This window comes from Larus michahellis, chromosome 4 (genome assembly GCF_964199755.1).
Source record: "Larus michahellis chromosome 4, bLarMic1.1, whole genome shotgun sequence".
NCBI classification, from domain to species: Eukaryota; Metazoa; Chordata; class Aves; order Charadriiformes; family Laridae; genus Larus; species Larus michahellis.
The window spans coordinates 62,872,288-62,893,479 of record NC_133899.1 but is presented as its reverse complement, the minus strand read 5'-3'; the positions used below and the strand labels follow the sequence as shown (position 1 = coordinate 62,893,479).

Here is a 21,192-nt window from a genome sequence, read left to right as displayed (position 1 = left end):
TGCTTAGTTAAAAAATGCTCTATTCTTAATATATTCCTATCCAGTGCTTGATACCCTATCGAGTTTGGGCATTTCCCTGCTTCACCCCCCCATGCTGTTAAATCTACAATAACCCCCATACATCTCACTGGTCCTTGTATTGCGTATCTCTGCCATCTACTGATAATATCTGGGCAAAAACCCCAAAAGTGAAAAATGAAAGCCTTTCACAGGAAATCCAAGCAGGTAACGTAATTTATGTTGGTTGTTTGATGCTACGATAGAACTTTCTTTTTATATTGTAAGGCTTACAGCAAAAATGTGCCCTATTTGGAGGTACTGAAAGTAATTTTGACACTGTCTTTTTAATATCTTATTGTAGGTTAATATTTCTGTTGTCAGCTTTACTTCATAGTTACTTAGAAAACTAATGATTGGAAAAGAAACTTGAAGGTGCTGCTGATTATTTTAAAAGGATTCTAAATGTCAATTCGGATGATTAAAAAAATGCCGACTTCAATTTCCTGCTGTTAGCTTAATTTTTGCTCTTGTGTGAACAGGCTTAGGAATGTGTGTGTAGCTGTAATCATGCCTTCTCCTCTTCCACCTCTTTATTTTTAAAAACAGCTGTGTCACTGCAAATCCCTACCATCTGCCCACCATCTTCTGGAAAGCTTTACGGACAATCTCCACTTGTACCTTTTAGTATCTATTTTCCCCCCCTCTCTTGTTTGCGATTGTAGGGATTTGATTTAGAAAAAATGAACGCTGTAATATTATGCTCCTCAAAAGCTTTTCTATTATGCAGAAAGTTAAAAGCATCAGTTACTCTCTGGTGAGCACAGCTGCGGGGTATACACTGGCTTGAGAAAAAGAGATGTGATTTTGAGAACCGGTTTAGAGAGCATTATTTGTGTCTGCTTCCTCTCTGTGGCAGCGCTGCTTTCATCCGTGACCTTCTATTAAGGCTAATGGGAGAGCTAAGCTTTTCTTCCATTTTAGCTGTTTCAACAGAAAATTGAACGTGCGTGTAGCAAACAAGGTGGGGGGAAGCAGAGGAAGGTTTAGAAGAAGCAGGTTTTCATAGAGACCTGTGCGTCTGAGCGGGGAAAAGAGGGTTACAGCACAGCGTTTGTCTCCTTTTAATTTCAGGGCGAGCTTGCAACTGTAAAGACTGAGCTTATGTTATCTTTTGCTCTGCCTGAACATACTGATTCCACAGCGTCAACTGCCTCGGTGCTTTTAAGCAATGAAATGTGAACGTACAGCTCTGTATCAGTGAAATGCGTTTTGCTCCTATAAACGCGAAGCCGTGCTATGATGGGGCTTTTGGTTAGCGATACCATATAGGCCATGCACCCAAGCTGCATTTGAACAACCCCTTAAAAATGCGTATTTTTTTGATTATACCAAATACAATAATGAAGCTATTGCATTGGGGGTGAGGGAGTTCTTAATCAGGTGACTGCAAGTGACAAATGTAATTTATGGTCATATTTTAGAGCCTTAGCCCTGTTATTTAAGCATGACTTAGAGATGAAACACTTCCCGGTCCACAGAATTCATTGCCTGCATAAATTCTTTTACGAAGCAGTAGCATAATTTTAGCTCTTTGTTGACTATACTGATGCAGAATCTGTCACCTGAAGGTTTTTATTCTTCTGCATTGGTGAATTCCCTTTGTAGTGCTGCATTATTTCTCTGCATCCACACTTCAAAACCAGTTCCCAGAACTCTCCTTCCAAGTAACCAGAATTCCTAAACAATATTTATTCTGCGTGACTGAAGTAGAAAGGCATCTTGTAGAATGCCCATAGGAAACAAATGCGTGGCATTAGCCTACGTGGCCACTGAACATGTTTGTCCCTGCGTGTCATCTCTGACTGTTGGGTTACTCGGATGAGAACCTCAGAACCCATTTGGGTTTGTGTGCAACAGCCTGGCCCACAAAACTTGTGGAAACAGAGAAGGATGCCTTAATTTGTTCTCAGGTAAAGGCTTTACAAGCTGGCTGAGTGCCTTGTTCACTGGTAAGGCTGAGTGAAACAGCTCTCGGGGTCACAGTGATATAACCACTTTTTAAAATCTTTTTTTTTTACCTGTTTTGACAAAAACACCTGTCTCTGATTCTAGCCAGTTGTATAGATTTATTTTGACAGGTGCGATGGCCGCAAATATCTTCTGGACAAGCTATATTTAGATAGATAATCTTTCGATAATTGTGGTAGTTGCTTCAGTCTCATTTTAATTCAGTCACTTCAACTCCATTACAATTTTAACTGCCTGGAGTTCAGCATTGCCAATACAGTGCTCGTAACACAGCATAAACAACATTTGAAAGTCATCATCGTCAAAACGAGTAATAATTTAAATCAATTTAATTTCTATAGCCTGGTCTCAGTTTTGCAAGGAGGATGACAACTCTTGTAAAAGTCGGGTGGTGTTCCAGTGAGCTCCCGACTGAACACCCGCCATAGATTGTCATGGTGGGGCTGGAGAAGGGTTGGAGAGTTCACATCGGAGCAGTTTGCTTTGCTTTCTTGCGTGGATGGGTAAATTCCCTACCCTGGGATACGTTGAGGTTACTGTGGCGCCAATGTCTCAAGCGTCTCACCTCCTTTTGCATTCCGCGTGGAATGGGCAGGCTGCAATTACAGCTTTTTCTTATGGTAATACGGTCAACCACCTCAGCTATGAATTTTATTTCTGTCATGATTACCTGAGTCATAGAATGTTTTAGGTTGGAAGGGACCTTAATGATCATCTAGTTCCACCCCCCCTGCCACGCTTCCCATAGCGCTGTGCAGCATAAGGCCAAAATACGCCGTTGGAATTAGATGTGGGCATCGTAACCATTTTCAGCTGTTGGGGCTGTCGCAGCAGATACAAAATGTGATCGTGTCAAACTTGAGTTGTGCACGTGTTTTGGTAGAGCCCAGAAAAAGAGCTGTGGTGAGAGTCTGAGTATCTGTCGCTCCATCTCTGTCCCTTCAACACCTCTCTAACATCCCGAGGCTACGTCTGCTCTAGACTTTCTTCTTCGGGAAGCTGAGATTGTTGCTCTACCCTCCTCTTCAGAAGTCAGGGTGACCGATAGCTCTAGACATCTTCAAGAACACCAGGACTTCTGCTGCTGCTGCTGCGAATAGTGAAAGACAAAGTTGAGATGTTTCCAAGAATAGCTTTGTGCACGCCAGATTCAAGAAGCACGTGCCCCTGTGTTTGTCTGCAGTTCTCCTGTGCACAAAGTAATAATGACACATAAAAATACATTTAATGCCCATAGTAATTCAGACTCTTACTTTAATGTAACAGCTGTTTTCTTTGGAAAACTGGGAGAATAAGATTTTTCCAAAGATTTACTAATTACTATCCAGGAAATGGAATAGTATACTTTCATGTTTGTGCTTTAAATATTATTTGTCTAGATATTTAGGAACCTGGAATTTCCTGCTCTTACCACTTTTTTTTTTTTTTGGAAAAGGTGTTAATAACCAGTCTTTCCGCTGTAATAGCAAACTGTGGGAAGATGAGAAGAGTTATTTCTCTTTGCATCAGCATCTTACGTTGTGTGCAAACACAGATCCTCTCAGTTTCTTCTTAAAATAGTGTTTGGATCACATTCAGTGGTTAACGGACAAGAAGACAGGATTTTTGCAAGTCACGTTTTACAGTATTAATATGAACATGCACATGTTTTTGAGCTATGAGATAAAACCGTTTAAGTACCAAAGGGCATATTTGGGGGAAAAAATAGTAACTTTTTAAAGCTTATATTTTTCTCTGCTAAAAAGTTTTTCATGCTGCAAGTTGCCCATGCAGATCTTTTCTCTCTGTTTCGTTAGTTACTTGGTTTTGGTATTCTCACTTTCCCCACACTGCATCATGTTTCAGTCTAATATGGACCGGATTAAATTGTTATTAAGGGACGGAGGCATTATGTATATAAAATATACAGTTATTGTAGGAAAGAATAAACTGTTTGCTTGACCCAGTTTTATGGAGCTATTTCTTTCTACAGGGATGGGATCACAGTTAAGGAAAAGGGACGAATGGGTTTGCTGAGAGTATTTAGGAGCACTCAGTGGGAATGGGATTATTATTGCAGTGCTTAATCCTGAAATAATCATGGACCATCTCATCAGCCTTTGAAAGAGATGAATATTCTAGCTACTTTATGATATTAGTCTGAGATAATTTTCCATTGTTATAAACTTGGAGTTCTCCAGTTAAATATAGAATGGAATATTTATACCTGTGATGACTGCTTTGATGTTGTCACACGTTATGTTTTTTTAAAAGATGATTCATAATTAGTAGAAATGCAGTTCTTTAACCTCTTTAAAGGGGCTGAAAATTACAGTGAAGGTTATAGAAGCAACCAGTTCACCTAGGGCTGAAAATTGAAGTGAAGGTTATAGAAGCAACTGGTTCACCTCATCTATTTCGGGGATTGCTATAACGTTATCAGTCAGGCTTGCTTTTCCACCTGTTGGGCACAGCGTGAAAGAGTGCATACACAGGGTGTTGTGGTGACATAGTATCTGTTATCTGTGATGTTAAATGCATCTAATTGTAGTGAAGTTACACGTCATGCCATATGCAAAAGGAATAAAAAATATTCTCAGATCAGAATTTGTCATTTTCATAGACAGTATCATTTTGTTACCTTTAAACAGGTGTAAGTTTCCCGCTGTGTCTTTGTTTCCTTAAAGAGGAAAATGGCAAAATTGAGCCTTTCCCCTCCCTTTGGCTTGCTTTCCGTGTCCCTTCTCCTCCAAAGGATTTCCCCCTGCTCTGGCCTACGTGCAGGAATTGCTCACCTGCTTCCTCCAGTCCTCCCCCTTTACCTCCCTTCCCTCGCTCTCACCTCCTCTCATCACCATCCTTTCCGCTCCCTGCCAGCTCCGATTCTCCTCTGCTCCTGTTCCCTCATATTAGCAATGTGCTTTAGTCTTTATCAGAAACATAGAGCAAAGAAGAAGAAAAAAAAACAACACCCAAATCACTTTTGATCCCTTTACCGTTTTCTCTTGTTAAAAATATTTAGCCTTATACTTATGAAGAAGTTGTTCAGAGTAAACTTGGCTGCAGTTTCCCAAAGTGGCAGAGTTTGAAATAATCTCTCGAGATGTTTGAACGGTTCCATTCCGCTCCTAGAGTTTTACTCAGAAATCCAGACTCCACCATTTAGATGGGGAATTGCCATATTGGGTTATTTTATGCTTTCCTCAGTGCCAGAAGCCTCAACTGTCCTTTTTTTTGCAATCATTAAAGCATCTGGTTTCAGCTATTAACTTTCACAAAAGTGATAAGTACTTACAGTGTGGGGAGATGCTACGGATGCATGAATTTATGTCATATTGAAAACTGAAGCTGTAGAAATAGTGTGAAATAAACTGTGTACCAACATAGAAACCTGAAAGTTAATTGCGTGGCTCATTGATTAAGACTTAATAGTCAAATCAAGAAAATCTCTGTATTATATAGAATGTATAGAATAGAGAATGTATAGAAAACTGCCACAAGGATTACAGTCCATGTTACCTACTTATATGTTCTGAAAATAAAAAAAGGCATGAAGTAACCTTTTGTATAATCAGAATTTATATTAATATAATAACCTTTAAGAGTTTTAATCTTCGCCCTGTTCTGAAACCTTGGCATTATGCGTAATTCATCTCCTCAAGCTTTTCTCTGCAGTCACGAGCACCAGAAGCCGATGGCACTGCCGTGTAGATTTCTTTCCTTTTCCTGATCTCAAAAAGAGAAGAAAAAGAAGTCTGTGATGAAGAGATATATGAAGTAGGGCCATCTGAGGGTGCTGTTCGACAACATAGCGAAGGCAAGTCTAATGACACGTGTGGGATGAGAGGGGGATTCCTGCAGAAGCCGGGCTGGATGTTCCCCCTCTTTTCTACTGGTGCTTAACCCTGCCTCACCAGCCAGTGAATTGAGGAACCTGCACTTCTCCCTTATTTTGGAAAGGCTATTTTTTTTGCTTGTTTAGGAAGACACGATGCCTGAAATGTTTCAGATGTTTCTGAGAACTGCCTCAGCCTTGGTAACTCAGCGTGTGTGGTATGCAGGCTGTCTCTGGAGGAGTCAAACTTACTTTGTGTTCATGACAGCCACTGTGCTCCTGCGTGTTGCTCCGTGCATTTCCAGGCGACGCCAGGCTATTGTATTACATATGTACATTTTGTACATTTGAGTAAGTCCAGCTCTTCTAGGAAGAATTAGACATTCTCTGTCCGTAAATTAAACAGCAGATATGTACATTCACAGTATATTTAAGATAGATGAGAAGCATCAGATGTTTTGGCCTGTGAAATAATTCTGACATGGTTATACATAGCACAAGAGGAAGTGGCCTCGAGTTGTGCCAGGGAAGGTTTAGGATGGATATTAGGAAAAATTTCTTCACCGAAAGGGTTATTAAGCATTGGAACAGGCTGCCCCAGGAAGTGGTGGAATCGCCATCCCTGGAGGCATTTAAAAGACGGGTAGACGTGGCGCTCAGGGACATGGTTTAGTGGTGGACTTGGCAGTGTTAGGTTAATGGTAGGACTCGATGATCTTAAAGGTCCCTTCCAACCTAGATGATTCTATGATTCTACGTCTCTGCTGGCAAATCTCAGGGAAAAAAAATCTGTAAAGCCCGATGATTGCTTGCATCTCAACTTCTTGTCACGTACATACTCTAAACTGCATATTCTTTGTTACTCTGACTCCTGTACATCTATACGGCAGTGGTGAAAATCAGTTCATCAAATCTCAGTAACTGGTAACGCTGCACAAGGCATGTAAAGGCATTTTAATGTTTAACTTAAGATGAAACTTGAAGTTGCGCTACATGAGGCATGTGCATGCCTGACTCCAGCTCTTGCTTCCTCTCCTTTTAATAGTATTTTGGCCACCCTTCCCCCATGAAGATCAGTGATATGAATTAACTAAATTCCTCAGATTCTGAAGTGCTGACTGCAAGCGTTGCAGAGACTGGGAGTCCTGCCATGCCATAGTATTCCTGAGGGTGTAGGCAAGCATGCTTGCTCCATGTACAGCACATCGCAGAGCTTTGACTATCCAGCACTTCTAGAGACTTTGAGTTTTGCTTTGTTCATTTAGTTCCTAGGGAGACAAAATTTGCTCATCCAGCTTCAGCTGTTAGCATTCCAGGTGAATTGTATCTAGTGGTGCTTCGAGTGGAGAAGTAAATGATGAGTTTACTACAGGCTAGTCAGAAAACAAGAGCAACAGGCAAAATGGCTCACCTGATATGTATTTGGAATTCAACCGGTGCACACATGTGCTAAGGATATATGAAGTTTGGGGTTTTTTGTCAGGATTGATGTAATACAGGCATAATCAGAAGCAGCTCCATTAAAATCAATTGAAGTCGGAAACGCTTATTACAAGTTCTTTAGTGTCTGGAATCATTGGAACAGCCTGGAGAGATGCAATGGCAGCAGGGAAGTGCTCTGGGTATACAGTAGATGAAGACCAATATTTTACCAGCATTATACATATTTCAAAGCGTGCATCATGGATCTGTAGCTTTAGACAGCAAAGATAATAGTCCAGACTGAAATGTAATGGGTCCCAATATATACAAGAAATGCAGCCATGATTCGATTCTCTTAATCAAAAGGTTGTTTTAAATAAGTTGTTATTTTATAATCCACCCATTCTGGAAGAGGTCTGAATTCACCTCTCTGTCGACTAGATGTGGTTCTAATTCACATGTTAGCACCCTGACTAGATCTGTGGACTCCAGTCTCTGGAGTGCAGGTTAAGGGGCTTCACTGGTATTTCCGTGTGTCAGCCTGGCCTGATGGCTGAGACTCATCATCCTTTGATGCCACCCAGGTACAAACGTCACCCTCTCAAGTGCTTTGACACACCGTCACCCTTACATTGAATGCAGCAGAACTTTACATCTTGAAGGACACTGGCTACTGGTTAGGGTCTTGTTTGCCTCATTTCTGCCTCCAGAACTGCACAAATGTTTTGTATGAAAAAGCGGCTAGTTAGTGATTAGGGAGCAGACATCTAGAAATCAGAGGTGGTGATGTCTGTATCATCCTGGTGATGATGTGTCATCACATCTACTCCACTTCGCACTCCGTAGATTCAGCTCTTCGAGATTATAACATGAACATCTCCATGTCTAACACACGCCTTACTCATGTTATTTTTGTCTGTTTAGTACTTCTTTTTAGTAAGCCTGGTGATTTTTTTTGAAGAATCAGATTCAGCTGCCGGAAGAATTCTTTATTTATTTTTATGGTGTAACATCACTGCGTGTTTAATTTACTTCCTCCAGAAATCAACTCTCAGTCACTGTCTTTGATCAGAGGTGAATGTGTTTTTCTCAGTCTAAGCTCCAACGATGAGATGCCAAGAAATACTTCCACACACTCACAGTCTGGGAAGTGAGAGAGGCGTCCCTGTAAGCTGCTTCTATAAAAATCAGTTACTGCTGCAAATAACAGCACTACTGGTGTTGCCAGGGCTTGCACAGGGCTTGGACTTACTGAAAGGACCAAAGCTGTTTTGTTCAGTTCTTCCCGTGAAGGAATTGTTTGGTCTTGTGCATTGCTGAAGCATCGGGCCACCACAGCCAAAGGAACACAAACTTTCCCTATCCGTATTCTGGCCATATGATGTACCACAGCACCTGAAATATCTCCAAGTCTGATCTCAGAGCTCCAAACCTGCTGTAAGCAGAGATGGTACAGGTCAGGACTCCATGCTGCACACGTCAAAGTTTGCACATCATTTTTCTATGACAAATTGGCTGACAGGAAAGGAGAACCTGATGCCACCCAATGGGGCTTTCATTCTAATCAGCTGCTACTGCCAGCTATCAAGCCATATAGCACCCTTCCCACCCACTTTTTTTTTTTTTCAAATTTAGCAAGTTCACCTTAAAATTAGTGAATTTTTGTCTTTCTGCTATGATGGAGATGGTGTTCCAGAATCCTGCTTTGACATTTTGAAGCCTTATTTTAATTTCAGACTAAATATATATTCTTGGGCATTTTATTTTGTACCTACACTGTTCTTTACTTTGAATAGCCTTCCCTTTCCATTTTTGTACCCCCTGATATTATATTCTCTTATTTCATTTGTTCACACAAAGATATTTCCGGTAAGATAGACTTCTTCATGTCCTTAATTGTCCTAGCAGCACTTCTTGGTACCTGGTTGAGTTTGAATCTCTTTCCTGAACACGTTTGACCATGCTTTATCACTACATGTTATGAAGATATTAATGCATTCCTTTCTCTGCATTGTAGGATCCTATGCCTTCTTCCATTAAAGTCTGATACATATCATGTGACTGATACATCTACTTCTTTCTCCTCCTCATGCTTATAGAAATTTCTTTTGGCCCCTAAGATCATCAACGCATTATTCACTATGAAATTCCATCCTGCTTCTATTACTGCAATCCTCAAGGTCAGGAAGGTTTTCCTGCGTGATACTCCAGCCCTCTTCTGTACCAGTAGTACCTTCCAGTTTTGTGTTGTCAGCAGATTTCAATAGCTCATTTACCTCCTATTTTTTGTGCCGAGGTCATTAGTGAGAAGGTTAAATAAGATTGTTTCCAGACTGAATCTAGGAAACTCAATTAATAATTCCCCTTTCTCCTGACGGAAGGCTCCTCTTCAGTTAGTTTCTTATATGTTTTACAGTTCATATGTTAGTCTCGATTTTCATCTTAATTAATGTTATACAGAATACACGCAGGAAGTTCAGCAACGTCAGGTCTAGTGTCCATCTCTGTAAAGAATACGCAATCATTTTATCAAATAAATATATCAAACAATTCTAGAATAATTTATCAATGATAAATGGGTATTTTTATCATGCTTCCATATCCTTCTTTATCTTTTATTACGTTTCCCTTCCAAATGTGTCATAAAATCCTGATCATTATTCAGCTCAGACATACATGCTTTGGCAGCTCCCTAGGTCACTCATTCCCTTTTTTGAATATATCTAAAAAATAATATTAAGAGATTGGTATCTCACTTTATTGTTAATAAATTATGCCTCAAATATTTGGTACATCATTCAAAATAAAAATGCTGAGAATGAGAACTTATTACATGATTTTCTAATATTCTATCAGTAATTATAAAACAGTGTCTCAGAAATGTTCAAAAGAGGGGAAATATGAAAACAATGAAACAGCTATAAACTTTATTGTGGGTGGCATTCACAAGTTCTACAAGCATCATTTAGCCAACTTTCAACTATGGGGCACGCTGTCACCTTACCATAGAGCCCCACATGAAAGCCTGGTTGCCCGATATGAATTAATTGCTGGTAGCACTTCAGACTCAGCTGTGACATTGCACACCCTTAAAATAAATGTTAGCGTTGATGTGTTTTAGATTCAGAACCAGATGTGAACTCCAGGGCCCAAAGAGGAGGGAGGTAGAAGAATTGCTAGAATCCTAGGTGGGGACTTGAGCTGAAAATGTGTAGATTTAATGCAGAGCCTTATTGAACCTTACTTGCTCTAGGTATTTGCTTTAGCTCATCATAAAGATTATGCGTGTCACACACAATCACATCTCCAGCAGCCAAAACATCTTATGATTCATGTGGAAGTCAGAGATCCCTGTACTTTGGGGCATTGGTTCAGAAGCATTGCAGAGGGAAGAGCACCACCACAGGAATCACCAACGTGACACTTTTTGCCGTCATTTCCCATAAGCTCGTCCCACAGGTACCGACTTGGTGTAACTCAATTCTGTTGTGCTTGCAGGATTTGATACAGTATTGTACCACTACAGAGCACTGGGGTGTTTTACAGAGCAGAAATAAATGTATGTTCTAACATAAAGTAATCATGATTAAGCAGAAGTCTTAGCTTTTGGTGGCTCGGAGCTGATTTTGCGACTCTATGACTGGGAGACAGGATTACATGAGGTCCAGAGATAAAAAAGTTCAGCCCAGACTGGAGGGGAAATCCATTGCCAGGACATATTTCTGAAACTCATCAGTCTCCAGTGCTACAGCTCGGTGATTATATGGAGGTGTAAAATAAGAAATACAGCAAAAAACCTCTTTTTCTATGAGATGTGAAAGGCAAAATTTAACCCAAAACTTTCATTTGGTGCATTTGCAATTGGGCTTTATGCTGGTGCCTACCTTTGTCCTAAGGCACTGATCCTCTGGGTGGGGAGATTTCAAAGTGCGAATTCCAAGAATAGCATTGCCTTAAATGGTGGGAAATGAGCTGCATTGCAGGTTTGGTAAATCTGAAGGTTTTGTTCAGCCACTTAGTCATAGCTGCCCCCTCAAGTGAGAAATAACAAAAGGAATTTTTCTGAGAAGGTGGGACTGGAGCAAAATATAATGATCTGAAACTGTATGGGTCCTTTGTGTTTTATAAAAGAAGCAGAGGTAAAAGATTTCCCATTGTAGAGTATTATCAAATGACTAGAGCCAATAAATTGTACATAATGATCCTGACTTCATGTAATCAGCAAAGCTCCATTGACTTTAATGGAAAAAACATTGATTTGCACTAGCAGAAGAGCTGAGAGGAAGGAGGTGCATTCCTGACTATCCTGCTCATGTGGGTAATCTCCCTGAAATAATTCTCAAAAATAAAGATTATTAAGGGGTTTTGTTTCTTTTGTAGCTCCGTTCTGCAGGGCCTTATACTTTCAGTGCCAAAGCTGTCTTTAACAGCCCTAGTGCGCAAAGTGCACTAAACCCACTCCAGAGGAGGATCTGAATTAGTTCCTTTTTTTCCTGGCCTGGATGAGGGTGCCTCACCAGTCCTGAGGCACAGCTCCGCTCCTGGGATGTACTGCTCTGTGAACCTGTACAGTGTCTACCACAGGGGCAGGGACCTAACAGGGAGGCCTGGGAACTCATCAGCAACGAAGAGGACGCTAAACCCTCTGCCTTTTTCATGGAGTCAAACACTGTCCTGACAGAAGAATTTTTGGTGCTGGTGTTATTCCATGCATCAGCAGGATTTGGCCCTATATGTCACAGTTGCTGTGATAATCCTGGACAGATCTGAACACAGCAGTTACGATAACACAGCTGACCTTCCCAAACCCAAAGTAACGTTCTGGATCTGGTTTTGTACCTTGGGAGGGAGAGAGCTTGATCCCAGCAGGAGGACTGGAAGTGTTTGCTAGGCTGGTTCCCATTGCTCAGCTGCCATTCGCAGAGCCACCCATGTAGCCCAGCATTCCCTTTGGCCACATATCAAATTCTCAGTGAGGTGGGTTCACCTGCTCACCATCAGATCCAACCACCCAGATGCAAAAATCTGTAAGTCAAAAGGCATGAGTGGGGAAAAAGAAAAAAAAAGTCAAAGCACCAATACTTTCCTTTCTCCCCTTCACCATACACTGACCAGCTGGGACAAAAAGGACCCTTAACAGTGCTCAGTTCTCCTCTGAAGACCTGATCCTGGACCTGCTCACGAGCATTACAAATAGCTCTCTCTCTCACCCCATGCAATACAGATCAGTATCTCAAATACCGAACGCTTTAGTTCCCCACATTGCAACACAAGGCTTGTTTGCTTTCAAATACAGAATTACAGTTCTAATTTCTGCCTACAAAGATATAACCTCCCATAGTATCATATTATCTTTGCCGTGACCGCGGGACTATTGCAACTCAATAAAGTGTTAATGGAGATCCAAATGCTGTTCCATTAGCCTTCATTCCAGATTATAGCCTGGCCTGGTCAAGATCATAAAGTGCTGGCTAGAGGCTGATGGACAAGGGCTTTTGTTATCTGTAGCCAGGCATGCTTTGTGCAGACCTCCACGGTGACACGAGCTCTCCCAGCTGAATCTGCGCTGAGACAGGCTCGGTGCATTTGCCCCATGGCACGTCCTGTCCTTCAGTGAAAAACACCGCACTATTCTAAAACACCATAGCAGGAGTCACATGAATTTTTCCCGGTGTGCCCCCTGGGTTTTCACAGCAGGGGGCTTTATTGTAATGCACCTGTGGGCTCATCTTCGCTGAAGTGCGATTTGAAATAATCCATTAGTAATGCCTCAAGAGGTTTCCTGATTGGCTTAAGCCAATCTAAAACTGCACTGCTGCTGAAAAGTGGGGCTACCCTTTATATTCTCCCTATGTTCCCATCATGCTGGCTCAAGTGATCCGGCTGAAAAATGATCTTGCAAGAAACACAGGTAAATTGGGCTGGGACAGCAAAAGGAGTAGGGGCACAGGGGCAGGCGTGACTTCGCCTCCTGCAGCAGCATGGCCTTTGATGGGCTTAATCCAAACTGCACTTTATGGTTGTTTCATGTTCAGCATCTCCAGCCCAGAGAGCCGGTGTGATGAACCAGACAGAGCTGGCCTGTCCGGGAGCATGGGCTGCAACTCAAGTGCTGGCGGTCACACTGTGGGAATCTGTTATTCAGCGCAGCTATTATGATCGCCCTGCACATCTTGGCTGTTTTGCAGCGTGAGCACCATCAGTCATGGCAAACTGTCTCAGGAGATGTTAACTCAAAAGCAGACAGCCGGAAGTAAAACTGCAGTGAAGCCTAACAGTGAATGCTCTGTGCAGCTGCATCTTAGCCCATGCCTCTTATTGGAGCTGGCTATACAACGCGATTTAAAATTAACAAGCATCTGCATCTCCATAGCCGTTAAGTCAGGAAAAGAGAACCTAGACGGTGATATGTTTGGCCAGCCAATGTCTGTGTGGCCCGATTTATTTTTCTTTTCAGACTACCCCTCAAGTCAGTCCTAAAGCCTCTGTCTCTGAAGATACTATACAGATAGCAACACACTTGGATGGAGCATAGAATTTTTATTCTATTTTTTGGGGGGACAAGCAGGCGTTGAGACAGTGAATGAAACATAGGATGTCTCTTAGGGCGGCAGCTCCCATGCAGCTCTGCTGTAATTTGAGTGTCACAACAGATTCACCTGGGGATGGAAGCAGCTTTGGTTTTGAGTCAGACATCATCATGCTTGAAGAGCTGCCCCTGGCCACTAAATAATGCCTCAGCTGATTGTTGTTTTAATGCTGGCTGATGGCATCTATCAAACTGAGCCTTTTCTCTGACAAATGTATATCAGAAATAACATGTTTGGTTTTTTGTTTTTTTTTCTTGGCTTATCTTGGATCATTTTGAATGAGACCCCTTTGGTCAGAAAGTCTTCAGCATGCTGGTCAGGTAAGGCTCACCCAATATGTGTAGGAAGACAAAGGACACCTGGTTACTGTTTGGCGAGCTTGTGAACGTTGCCTCAAGCAGACCAGGTTAGTGGTCATCACATTGTCTCAGTTCTCTCCTGCTGCAAGTGATGCTTTCGTACTACTGGCATTCATAGGACGTGCTAGGACACATCTCAGGTTTTTAGGGGAGAACTCAGAAGAGAGTGTGTGTCTGTCTGCCAGACGTGGAAGAGGGCAACAGTGAAATTCAAGTGAGCAAGAAGACAGCGAGGAGCACTGAAGATTGAATGTAAGATTAAGAGTAAGAAGAGAGAGAAAACTGGAATGAGCTGGGACTGATTACAGAGAGGACATGAAGGCGCAGGAGTGAGGAGAGAGGTGTCATGAGCTGGAGAGAACAGACAGTTGGCCTCAGGCAAGACCAAAGGAAAATGGAGCAGGGAACAGAGTGCACTAACAAAGAGAAGAAAGGAAGAGACAGGCTGAAAGGAGAATGAGGGATTAGGAAGAAAAAAATGCTAAATATTAAAAAAGAGGGAAAAATAATTGAAAAGGAAACAAAAAAGTATTAGGAGAAAAGGAAATAAGATAATAGGGAGCAAAAGAGAAAGAATAATGACTAGTAGTCCCCAACAATAGGTATCTACTGAATTAGGCAGAAAGTGTCATTCAGTCTGTTCTGGCAAAATAAGCAGCATTGTGCAGTCCTTCCTGATACCCGTTATTGTGCCAGCAGCGAGACATGACAAGAGCGGCTTTGTCTGCCCCGCCTGGTGCTGCCCTGCTGGGGCAGAGCTGGCCTTTGGGGAATGACGTGTATGAGGTCAGTGTTAGCAAATCTGCTTTTTATCCTTCTCGGTCACACTTTCATCAACAAGGCCTTATTTATACTGAGGGTTTTTTTCTGAATCTATTTTAATATTCCCTAGCCCCGACGAGAATCATCAGTGACCTGATGAAAGCACTACTGTAAAAACCTTCTGGTATTTCTACCTCAGACTCGTCAAATCTGATGTGAAAAGAGTAATAAAACTGCTTCGGAGAAGTCTCCCATAGTGCTCCTACCATTGCAGTTCCTGATTGATAAAGTTAAGACTCTACTGTGAGGCTGGTATCCCAAAGCACCCCTATTGCCCTCCACAACCCAGGGCTTAAACCAGGCAGCTCTAAAATTAAAAACCTGAGAAGCAATGTGGGAAAAGAATCTCCCTGGTTTCAGCTGTGATGTCAACAAAAAAGGTTTTTCTGTTTCTGTTATAATAATAAATTCTCTTACAATAATTTAAAGAATTTTGTGCTGGTACTTGGTGCGAGTAAAACCCTTAGATTGGAGCAAAGTTGATGCCAGAAATTCTGGCTTTCTCTTAAAGAAAGACATATTAAGGATTGGGAAGAGTGATAAAAAAGGATTCTCTCGGAATATTCTCTGAAGTGCTCCATATTTCACACGGTTTATAAAGGAGAAGGGACTGGAGTTTAGGAAAAGAGATGAGTTCAATGGCTTTAAATCCAGAGTAGGCGGATGAAAGGCTGATCAGTCTGTGATTTTATTTATAAACATTTCTATGCATCCCTGTGTTCCAGGGAAGGAGACAGCTTCTTTATAGGCTCTTTCCTAGACAATCCTATAGGAGCTACAGAAGATGCAGTCTCCTTGTACACCCATTTGCAATAAAGTATTTGTGTTGAGCAATGATTGTCTACAATCTGTTACAGAAATATGATGATTAGGTTAATAACTATGCAATCCAAAGAAGACAAAATCCTTCAAAAGGTTCAGAGCTCAGAATAAGTGATTTTTACCTCTGTTTACTGGATAATATAGTCTTCACCTTACAGCTTCTTGGCCTTAATTCATGGTATTGCTGAAAAATAAGCCTTTAGATAGTTCAGCTTTCTGCATCGGTGTAGCTGTATACATGCATTAAGTCATTCATGGCAGACAAAGACAGAATGTGTCTATAATGCCACATAAATGAATTTTAAAAAGGCAAAAAGAAAAAAAAGAATCTGATTCTTTCCTAGGGAAGAAGCGTGCTGAATTGCATTACAATGTATATACATACGTATAGTCAGCATCTGGCACAAGGAGGCCAGGATTTTTAAAACTGCAGAGCGAGCCTTTTCAGGGTCCCTGCAGTCTGAATAGAAACCCACACATCCTTATTATTTGCATATGGCCCCATTATGCTTTGGAATTCACAGAAGTCTATTCCACACTGAGAAACCGATTTTTTTTTTTCTGATGGAAATTATTGTTCTTCAGAGTGGCTAGAAGTCGCTAGGCACATACTGTACTAAGCTAGATTTTGCTTTCTTCTCTAGAACTTTATACTTTTTTCCCCCTCTCTGTTCTTTTAAACCTACAGCTCATATTCTCTTTATGTTTCTAAAGGAATATGATCGGTTTCATAGCCATTTTTTGCTGTAAAGTGATCTATCTCCGTAACAGGTAAAAAGCCTCTATTGCTAAACTGAGCTTTTTAGACTGGTTTTATAATAAGATTTTGAAGTCTTTTTCTCCTTCAGCCTTAATCTTCTGAAAGCACTACACTTAAAAGCTCTAGTTTTCCACAGAAATAAAAGGTAAATATTGATTCATCTTTTTAAAATGTAATTTTCTGCTCTACCACAAAAAAGTCTTGCAATACAGCTTTAATGATATGGTTCCTTAATACAGTTTCAGTTAGCAGCAGCAGAGAAAATTAAAATGAAGTACGTAAGGGAACAAAATACTTTCATTTCAAAGATGAAACGACAGCAGGAATCAATCTGGCACTGAGACCCAGGAAAGCTGGTCCTGATGACCACCGTTTGTCTGCAAGATGTTGCATTTCAACTCCACGTGAAGGACACATGACGTTGTTTCAAGGAAACTGAGAGTAATTAGGTTTGGAGAGGGAAGTCCAGGGACTTCTCAAAAGAGAAAAGCGCATGAAGAATAGTTCCTCATACTTTTTTTAAATACATAACAGCTAATGAAATAGCAGAACTACAGCACCTGCACGCATGAAACCCTTGCATTCATCGAATTGCTCCACGATTAGTACTCTACGACATGATGTCAAGGAGTGGAAAGCCTTTAGATCTCTGCAGTGATTCCCTGCTAAAAGCCAAATATTTCTTAAATTGTGTGGCTTCTAGGTTTCCGGGGGTATCACACTCAAACACAAAGGAAACGTTATTGGTTGGGTAAACCTCGGCCAAAAAGCATTCCTAAAGATGTGTATATAGCACCATCTACTGACGAGTCTTTGCAGGGGAATGTTTTTAAAAAAAAATGTGAAGGGCTGTGTGTTGCAAGAGTGCAGCAGTTTTCCCCTAATTGGTGCAGAATCGGTCTCTCTTTCTACTTCTTGCTCTGTAATCTCACAATACTGATGAAGCTTGCCTCAAGAGTTTAGCAGCTAAATATGAGACAAAATTGCGCACAGAGAGACAAGAAAAAATGAGGAAAATAGGGAGGAAAAATGAGACAAAAAATGAGACAAAAAATAAGTAGCTGAGTGAGTCAGAGTGTGTCCTGGAGCAAAAGTGAGATATTGTTGGTAAAGGGAATAATTTCTCAAGATGTAATTTGAGAGCCCCAAGACTTTCCTTTCTTCTGGCTTCAAACTCCTGCATCCTCCCCTGGGCCATCTATGCAGCTTATCTGTCAACGCAACTCACCCGTCAAAACAGTTTTCCCTTCCTTTATCCCGTGTAATTTCTCTGCTGGTGAGACAGGTTGACTGGAGTCAGGGCCCACTGGAGACCAGAGCTGGTGTAAAGTAGACAGCCAGCTGTGTGGAGAAGGAGGGGAGGAATGCAATGGTACCAAAGGGCTGTCAGATTGCCTCCGTTACAACCTGCAATTTCATTCTTGCTGGGTTATATTTAGTTCATTGACCTGGTTTATTATCGTTGTGTAGACGCAGAGGAGAGTGTGCAAACAGCCAAGATGGAAACTCCTTAGGTGGGGTGAGCTCAAAGGAGAGTGAATGTGATCCTGCAGCTTCCGAGCAGGCTTATCAAACTGAGTCTTGACAGAAGAGTGCTGAGAAGAGACAGTGCTCTTCTCCCACCTACTAGCTAGGATGTCCCCACGGCAAATATGATCTGTCTCTCAGGCGCTGAAGCAGAAGCATCGTGCAGCCGGCCTTGCTTTGCCAGTGGGGAGGAGCATGGGGACAAAAGTAGGGCAAGACATGGAGCTGGGATGAGTCGATCAGGGCAGGACGAAAGATTAGTATCACGGATAGTATCGCTGCTTAGCAGTTTTTGTATCATTTGGTACAGAGCACCTTTAGAGCCACAGTACTGCTGTTGTTTTGGAGTATGTCCCTCGTGAGCCTCTGTGCCATCCAAAACATGACTGAACTGCCCCCAGAGCCACACCAGAAAGCCATATAACCTTAATTTTGTAGGTGCACCTGAGATGGTCATCCTGCTGGATTCATGCCAGTCAGCTGGACTAATTAGCTGTCCCCTGGAAAAGGGAATTGTCTCTTTATTACTTGTGAAGCCTCATCCCTTTGACTTGGGTTCTTTGGTCCTACAAAAACGTATTAACAATAAACACTAAACATTAAAAAAAAAAAAAAAAGGTAATTCTGTCACTGACTTTACTTTTTGCAGAAACACAGATGTTTGCTAGGAGGAGAGGCAGGGTACTGAGCCCAGACTGTGCACAGAATAGGATGCAAACACATGCAGGTGAACCCCCCAAAACCAGTTTTCTGTGTAACTTTGTCTTTAGCCTTCCAGCACGATAAGTCTGGTGTTTAAACGGAGGTCACATACTCTTTCTCGGTATCTTGTACAATATTTTTACTTCTCTTGACCTGAGTAGTTAAGTCAGTACTTTGGACGATGTTGCACATGTCTGTATCAAGACAGAAACAGACTGCATACATGAAAATTGTTTAAAGAACAGCTTTTTAAATTATTTACAAAATGTATATTCAAAGGCCTCTTTCTGCAGAAGAGGCCGTACTAAGAACAATTTTCAAGAGACAATTTCCATTTCTGAATTCCAAAGCACACTTTTAAGCAGTACAGGGCTCGGAAAGCTTTCTCTTCGCTTATCTTGAGGCTGCACAAGTACCATTTCTCAAGGTGTAGTTTCCTGGTCAGCTCAGTTCTGTCTAAATCCACGGTGCTACTGTGGCAAGCAGTGGTCCTGTCCCACTACTGCTTGTAACCATGAGCTGGGCTGGATTATGGAACTGACTCTGATGGAAAATAATCATTTGTTGCAGGATTAATTTGCAGATGGATCAATGCCCTCATCTGTCTGACTGTCGCCCATGGGAGTGCTAGTGTCCACACCTGCCACCATCTCCCGGCAATGGCACACGCTTACATCAGCTTGTGCTGATCATAAAACCCCACCCTGAGGTTCTTTCTTGACTGTTCCAGCTCTGATTCACAGAAAAATGCGGTCTCAGGCATGGACTCCCCACCCTTCATGCTTATATTCAGTTTAGTCTGCGGATGCTGATGTCTCCCACCGTCATGACACAAAGAGGCATTTGACGGCTCCATTTCTTAGTCTGGATCAAAGGCAGTCACCAATCTTAGTCACGTAACTGCCCATAAATCAAAGGCGCGTTATGAACCACTTAATTTCTTGCACTGTATAATTGCATGGCCTGTTTCGCACACACGCTTCTAAAAACGCATGTGGCGTAGAGCTGGTGCTGTGAAGCCCACCTCTCACAGACACGATGGGAAGAAGGGCAGGCCAGCACCGAGGCGGCTGGTCATGAATTAAGGTCAGGGATGGCAGTACCGTTTCCGCCCTGTCACGCAGAGGGGTTTGCACAGAGGTTTTGCACACTTGCTCTGAGCATGCCATGAATTTCCCGTTTCATGCGCCAGGAACAAAGCCGCTCTCGCTTCTGCAAACCGCGCACGGCAGACAGTGACCACCGACGCGGGGCTGCCACTTTGACCACCGGGGTCCCCCCCGCTCGCCGGACCCATCGCTAGGCCCTGCGGCAGCACGGCCCAGCCCACGCCCACCGACCAAAGGCGAAAAACGAGGCGGCTGCCACGGCCGCAGGCTCCCCGGCCGGCGGGGGGCGGCTCCCCTCCTCTCCTCATCCCGCACCCGCGGCGAGGCCCCCCCGCCGCCGCCGCCGCCGCCGCCGCTCCCACCCGCCCTCATGGGCCTCGCGCCCTCCCCTCAGCGGCAGCCCAGTGCGCGGGGGCGGGGGGCGGGGGGCGGGGGGCGGGCGAGGCGCGCGCGGCCGGCGCCCGCCGCTCCCTCGCGAGAGAGGCGCCGCCGCCACCGCCCCCGCCCCGCGCGCCCCTCCCCGCCCCGCCCCCCGCGCGCGCAGCCCCGCCTGTCCGGCTGGGCTGCGGGCGGGCCGGCGGGCGCGCAGCGCTGGGAGCAGCCATGATGGTGGGTCTCGGGGCGGCCGCGGGGCTGGGGCGGGGCCGGGCCGGGCGGGCGTTGTGCGGCCGGGTCGCTAACCTGTGCGCTTTGTCTCCCCTCACCACCACCCACCGCCGCCACCCGCCCCGGCTGCCGGCCGTGCCCCGCCGCGTCCCCCCACCCCCGGCCCGCTCCGCCTCCTCCTCCTCTTCGCCCCCAGCAGGAAGGCTCGGACGACGGCCCAGATTTCCTCTCGGAGGAGGACCGAGGTGTAAGTGCCGCGGGGAGGGGTTAGGGACCCCGGCGCCTGGGGGGGAGGGCAGGGCTGGCCCCCTCCCCCGGCGGCCTCCCCCACCGGGGGCCTCCCCGGGCTGGGCCCGCTGTGGGTAGCGGGAGGGACGCGGGGGACGGTGAGGGTCCGGTGTGCTGGGGTCTGCTGGTGTGGAAATAGCACTGCCTCCCTCTGAAACCAGTCTCTGTGTGCCCCCGTGTTTTGCCTTGAATTTTTCATTCTTCTGTCCCCCAAGTTTTGGAAGGGCAGTTCTTCAGTGCTTTTGCTGGAACAGCTTGAGAGGGGGCTGTGGATGCTGCCAGAGATTCCTCTTTTCTCTCTCTCTCGGTGTCCTTCCCTGCTCTGGTACGTGCCCCCCATCCC

At 43.6% G+C, this 21,192-nt stretch overlaps 1 protein-coding gene across 2 annotated transcripts in view; it reads left to right on the top strand.

The window, feature by feature from the left end:
- The first annotated feature begins 20,485 nt into the window (after positions 1–20,485).
- Positions 20,486–21,192, top strand: part of SNX6 (sorting nexin 6) — a 29,249-nt gene continuing 28,542 nt past the window's right edge. The window contains exons 1-2 of one of the 2 annotated variants that reach the window (XM_074585135.1): positions 20,486–20,564; positions 20,761–20,808. In XM_074585135.1, coding sequence (XP_074441236.1) covers positions 20,559–20,564; positions 20,761–20,808 — 54 coding nt within the window. In that variant the 5' untranslated portion in view covers positions 20,486–20,558. Of the gene's footprint in view, positions 20,565–20,757; positions 20,809–21,192 lie in introns of both variants that reach the window. The other variant, XM_074585134.1, reaches the window with a different exon arrangement.